Below are 6,317 nucleotides of genomic sequence, written 5' to 3'. Positions count from 1 at the left end.
AAATGTAAGGTATTTTCGCTGCGTAGATTTCCCTTCAGTTTGTGTGATGAAAGAGACAGTTCTTGAAGTTGATGATGTAATTAATGCAGTAGCTTATTAGTGATGAGATGTAATACCCAAATTTTATTCAGACATTTCATGTTTAACGGGTATGATCCCTACATGGATATAAGACGGATCCATATATCATATTTAAAAAAGTTGAGTGATGAATAATATAAGGAGTGAAAGAGAAAGAAAAGGTGTGAAGTTGGTGTAAGAATCTCTTGGCAGAATTACATGGGATATATTCTATGTAAAAATAGAATAAAATAAACTATATACTCTATCTGATAAGGGGCAAAATTTCTTCCAACATACGCAAAAACAAGCATATAAACTACACAAGGCCCTGTTATAATCCAAAATTGTTGGCTGAAGCAAATGAAGAAAATCATATCTCATACTTCCTACCCAGGCTGGAAAAACTATCTTCACTCTCAAAAACTTCAATATTGGGCAGCAGAAGGTGAATAAAGTTGAACCCAGGGAAATTCATGCTTGTAAGGCAAACTTGCTTCACAAGAGGCTTCGCATGCGTACACAACAATCGAAGCCCAATCCAAAGAGTTTGTTTCGTTCTCCACCCCGAAATAATACAACAGTTGTGGCAAAATCTGGCAAAACCAACATTAACAACTCGGTATTAACAGAAAGAAGCAAAAAATGTTTGGTTGACCAAAGAAGAGAAATCGCAGTACATGCAGAATGACAACAATAACTACCTGAAATTCGCAACACATGGATCCGCCGCAATAGGTGCATTTAGGGATATCATCTTTGGACGGCCGGCCACTTAAAATAGGCCAAATTGGCTTGGCATTAGAATTCCTATAATACCTGTTATTTACCACAAATGTCATATTGTAATTATAAGTAATATATTGATAAAAACAGTAACAACATCCAGGTTATAAACTTTTAACACTGATGAACTTTGTATTACACATTTAAATACATGGCTATCAAAACAATGAACATTCTATAATCTATTTTCCAAATGTTGGTTCCCTACATCAAGTATCAGATAATGCAAATATAGAATGATGAAAAAAGTTGATGTGTCTTGTCTCAAATGATAGGTTAGACAGAGGCAAATAAATGTTTTTTCTGGTTTTCTATTTATTTATTTCTTCATCTTGTAAGACAAGAAAAATCTTTTTGACTACATTTAACCAGTGGAGAAAATAATGTCACACAAGACTGATCTTAAATCGTTTAACCTCTCTAAATATACTAAAAATTGGTTACCTCAACACTTGTTCAGGGGCATTGGCAATGCGTTCCTGGAAGTGGGCCCAACTCTTTTTGTCATCATCACCCTATTCACACGATATATTTATCAAATAATATACTTAAAAAAAGTAATATAATTTTAGTGAAAACAAGTTAATACCTGAAAACTATCCATGAGTGAATTCATAGTGTCATCACTCCTATTCCTTGAGATCAAGGAATTAGATAAGGTATTATCCTCAGATGTATCTACGTTACATTCACTTTGATCTTCGATGATCTCAAATTCAGGCCATGTGTTTTTGTTTCCAACTGTTTTAGAGTAAATTATACATAAGATGTGAATTAGCATGAAGCTAAATAGTAGATATTATCATAAAAGTTTAAATAGTAATCTCTAATATATATTATAGTCATATAATTTATTTTGAAATGGTATCCATGCACTTTTCCTTTCTCTAGTCTATATTATAGTCATATACGTTTAAATAGTAATCACTTTTAAAATTTAGTTTTATAATTTATTGACTTCGTCTAAAAAATTGAGAATGTTTTTATTATCAGGAGGAAGCAAACAATCTTTGCAAGAACATATAAATTTTAAACCATTGTGACCTTTACGAGACTCCAACGAGGTGGTTCCATTTTTGTTGGGTCCATTAGCAAGTGAAGAAACTTTTATTTGCTGGCAAGCAATTTTATGCTCTGCACGCCAACTCATGGACTGTATAATGAAAGAGGGAGAATGTTATAGGAATCAAATTTAAGGAGCGAAAACTATTAGACACATATAAGCAATTTGGTTACCTGGTGTTTCTCAGAGCAATACCGCACTTGTTTGCAACTACTGCAGAGTTTGTCTCCTTTCCAGGTACCACACCAATCACATAGAGCAGCTGAAAGAAAGAAAATCTTCATTCAGATTAGAATAGAGGTAGACATAGAACAAATCAGTGATAAACCACTGATCACGAAAAATAACAGTATGTTCAAATTCCAATGCGCATTTCCTCCATTTGATAACACTTAGTACTAAATAGTGTATCACAGAATAATAAAGATTTGTTCAAATTTTACTACGGGGTGCTTTAGCCGTTATTTGACAATACTGGAATAAATCCATTTATCAGATGAGCATACATGTTCGCCAACACCTAAGTCAAGAAAAGTGCTAATCAACTTGTCTTGGTGGCAAGCTGTCCATATATTAGTTACACATTAGGCAGAAATAGATGTTGATATAATGTTAACTTGTTAAGCACGACAACAATACGAACGATGTGAGCAGCTTGTTTAGGGAAATCAAATTAAATTTTGGGTAAAGCAAACTTGTGCCCCAAGGGCACATGTTAAGAAACCCATAAATAGAAAATTTATTTTGAATAAATAAATAAAATTATTAATTATAAGTTTCTAATAAATTCAATACACAATTTCCAAGAATTTGTTTCTTTATTTATCTCTTAACTTGTGCCCTTGGGGCACAAGTTAGCATTACCCTTAAATTTTTAAGCTTAAGATTGAAATATAACATAACATCATGTTAATTTTTTCCTAATAAAAGCATGGTGCTATTGTGTGGCAGTAGTATTATGATTTTTCATTTGACTCAAGGAAGTAGCATAAAGATATATAACAACTTAACAAGTAATCCTGATTCCTGAACTCTTTCTAATGCTCTCATACTAGTGCTTACAATAAGCCAATTACAATAAAGACCTGAACCAAAACTACAATCTATCATAATCGAATCAAAGTAAAGGACCCCTGAACAATTATGAACAGGTATTTTCCTCGAGACATAAACTACTAACAGTTAAGCATTCATCAAAGTGGGACACAGGGAAGTTATATAAATGATCCTAACAAATAACGTAAAATGATATTATTTTCAGCAAAATGAGAAAAATACATTATATTGATGATGATGATGAGTAAACTAACCTCCACTTCCAGTAGGTTTGTCGTTTCCATCATATTTGGGGCATTCACTCAAGTAAAAAGAATTAACCCGAGGTAACTGGCAACGGAAAACCTTCACACTTCACCACAAAACACTACTTTATCAGAGATCAACAGTCAAAGGGACTAGAAAGAATGGAAAACTTGGTTTACAGAAGATTATGAAATACCTTCTGGATGGTTGCTCTGGATTGCGTTTCCATTGTTCATGCTGATCTCTGAGAAGACATGTCATGGAAGGACACATGAAAACAAATAGCATCCGGTGAAATGTACTATCCTTCTCAACAACTGGTGCATAAACCTAGCAGTTCAAGGGTTTAGTAAATTCTTTGATCAATAACCACAGCAAATAATAGTTAGAGCTGCATACCTGAAGCACAAAATGTAAAGGGTCTCCACAAAAGTCACACACAGAAGACTTCCCAGTTGGAATATTCAGAGGATCAAGCCAAGCCTATGTTTCATACAACGGATCATATAACCATTAGATATAGAAACTCATTTTTATTCAATAATTAAATCCATTTATCTATTTATCTATCTATTCTAGGAAAAGTTTTCTCCATATAATACAAGCTAGAATTTCCCATCATTTCTTTCCTATTCTAAAAAAACTATTGATATGTAGCAGGGGTCTTTAGTGGTTAAGGCTTGTTTGAATTTGCTTATTTGAGCTTATATAAGCTTATCAAAACAGCTTTTAACATGTCCATAAGTTAATTTTTAAAGTATTTATATAAGTTCTTTGGGATGAATTATTCTACCAACACATTATCTTCAACACGGACTCTCTTATTAGTTGAAATGGAAATGAGTCACTAAATTTATATCCATATGTTTATGTTTGGATCGGTGGAATATGATGGAATGGAATGGTATATAATGAGATTCCATTGTTTGGATTTGCAAATAATGGATGGATTGGATGGAACATGATGGAATCCTCCATCATATTCCATCCAATCTTCAACTTTCATTCTCTTCAATTTTCATTCCCCCAATTTGGAGGTGTATGTGATGGAATGAACTAATTAGTTCTGCACCGTTCCGCCAAATTATAAAAACTATACAATCAATAGAATGGAACCTCTGTTCCATTCCGCCTTCAATCCAAACATGGCAGTAGAAATCATGTGAATTAGAATCAAACCAATAAAAGAATGTGTTTACACCTTATATAGAAACAGTTTCACTATATTTTTTATCATAAAAATAGCTTAAAGTATAAGTGGTTATATAATAAGCACTTCCACTATAAGTGATTAATTAAGCTACTAATCCAAACAGTGCCTTAATTGAATAAAACAATACAGAAACAGAGTTAAAAAGAGTTATTGAGAAGGTAAACTACCGGGAGTCCTCCAGCTTTGCTTGGGAAAAACTGACGGGAAAGAGTCCAAGGATTTTTCGGCTTTTCCAGAAAACCAAGAGTGATAGGTTCAAGCTCTTCATCATCAGAATCATCAACGAAATCTTCATCTTCATCCGCATATTCATCATTTTCATTTCTACTAGACTTGAGTTTATTGACGGAATTTTCAATTGCGCCAGTATCCATGTGTAGAGAGTAAAAAGTGATGGTTCGGTAGCACGACAGTCTGAATGTGTTGATGGTTCGAAACTTCTTTTAGGTCGCCGGAGTAGGCGGTGGCTGGCTATCCAAACGGCGGTTGGAAGAGAGACTTGCACAGAGAGAATGAGAGAAGGACGGAGTGTACTAACCCTTTAGGGTTTGTGAGGGTAAGATTTAATCAAGGGTTGAGATTAGATGTTATGGTAAGGAGGGATATTAACCATTGATTAAAACAATTATTTAGAAAAATCCATCTATAAACTATTTTTTATTTTGTTTATAAGAAAATTTGAAAAAAAAGTTTGACACAAGAAAATTTGAACTTAATTCTTGTATAAAATCACTAGACGTTTTCTAAATACTTAAAGTTAAATAAAATTAAATAAATATAGAAGTTAGTTGAAAAAAATAAAAAAATAAAAAATTATTTTTCGAGTGAGATTTTTATTGGTTAATGGGATAAATATGAAGTGAATAGATAGATGAGTGGAAATGTAGAGAAGTTATAATTAATTAATTATAAAAATGTGTCGTAAAATAATTATTTTTTGGTGGAAATGAATAAATACGTGAGTGGGTGAGTGAGCTTTTTTTTAATAGTTTTTAGATAGTTTTTGGAAATTATATAAATATTTTATTAATTAAAAGAAAATGATATTAAGTTAGTAGAATAATTAAAGATGTGAGATATAAAAATTTAGTAAAAGAAAGTTAGTTTTTAGTAAATATTTAAAAATAAATAAATATAAAAGTTAGTTGAAGAAAATTAAGAGTTAATGAAAAAAAATTATTAAGTAATTAATAAAACAACTTGAAAATTATACAATTATATAAATAATCTTAATTTGTCTTCAAAAATTGCTTAAGAGACTTAACAATTTTATATATAAGATATTTAATTAATTAAAGATGTGAGACATACAAATTTAATATAAAATTAGTTTTTACTAAATAATTAAAAATAAATAAAATTAAAGAAATATAAGTTAGGGGAAAAAAATTAACAGTTAATGATAAATAATTAATTTTTATTAAATAATTAATAAAATAATATGAAAATTATACAATTACATAAATAACCTTAACTTTGACGTCAAAAATTATTTAAGATATAAAAATTGAAGATTTTACTGTAGAATTATGAAATAAACTAACACTTATATTAACATGTGTAATAGTTTAATTATAATGTTTTTTTTTAATGATAACATATTTTTTATATGATGATATAAATTTAAAGTATAAATATAATTGTGCGGGTATGGAACTGAGTGGGTAAGTATTCATATTTGCACTCATATTTGCTCATTTTAATAGATAATTACATGTGTATGTGCCCGGTTTTTACTTTACCCATTATGAGTATTTTTTATGGATATTCATTGTGTATAGGTGCAATTGTCATCCCTAAATACGGAAATAAAACTTATGGCATTATGCTTTTTAAGATTTTTTTAAAACTTTTTTTACGGATACTTTTGAGCGTGAACTAGTTTTTATATCT

General features: G+C 30.7%; 1 protein-coding gene across 2 annotated transcripts; it reads right to left on the bottom strand.

Annotated features, from left to right (window-relative positions):
* Window positions 1-225: 225 nt before the first annotated feature.
* LOC127125595 (uncharacterized) lies at window positions 226-4,988 on the bottom strand. 2 transcript variants are annotated; one of them, XM_051054377.1, is made up of 11 exons: window positions 4,592-4,988; window positions 3,611-3,694; window positions 3,408-3,541; window positions 3,220-3,317; window positions 2,083-2,171; window positions 1,891-1,999; window positions 1,436-1,587; window positions 1,291-1,361; window positions 765-879; window positions 475-656; window positions 226-412 (listed from the first exon to the last, which is right to left on the bottom strand). In XM_051054377.1, the coding sequence occupies exons 1-10, from the start codon at window positions 4,796-4,798 to the stop codon at window positions 489-491; spliced, it is 1,227 nt and encodes a 408-aa protein (XP_050910334.1). In that variant the 5' UTR covers window positions 4,799-4,988; the 3' UTR covers window positions 226-412; window positions 475-488. The 2 variants fall into 2 exon arrangements, with proteins under 2 accessions (XP_050910334.1, XP_050910333.1); XM_051054376.1 differs by having other exon boundaries at window positions 226-656; window positions 4,592-4,987.
* Between the last annotated feature and the right edge of the window lie 1,329 nt (window positions 4,989-6,317).

This window comes from Lathyrus oleraceus, chromosome 3, assembly GCF_024323335.1.
Source record: "Lathyrus oleraceus cultivar Zhongwan6 chromosome 3, CAAS_Psat_ZW6_1.0, whole genome shotgun sequence".
Lineage (NCBI taxonomy): Eukaryota > Viridiplantae > Streptophyta > Magnoliopsida > Fabales > Fabaceae > Lathyrus > Lathyrus oleraceus.
Note: the sequence above shows the minus strand (reverse complement) of the source record. Positions and strands in the feature narration are given on the sequence as shown.

Coding starts and splice junctions, on each gene's coding strand:
- LOC127125595 (XM_051054377.1), bottom strand. CDS start 4,798: ATGGATACTGGCGCAATTGAAAATTCCGTCAATAAACTCAAGTCTAGT. Junction 2,172..3,219: donor CAAACCTACTGGAAGTGGAG/GTTAGTTTACTC, acceptor TCTTTCTTTCAG/CTGCTCTATGTGATTGGTGT. Junction 880..1,290: donor GCCCCTGAACAAGTGTTGAG/GTAACCAATTTT, acceptor GGTAAATAACAG/GTATTATAGGAATTCTAATG.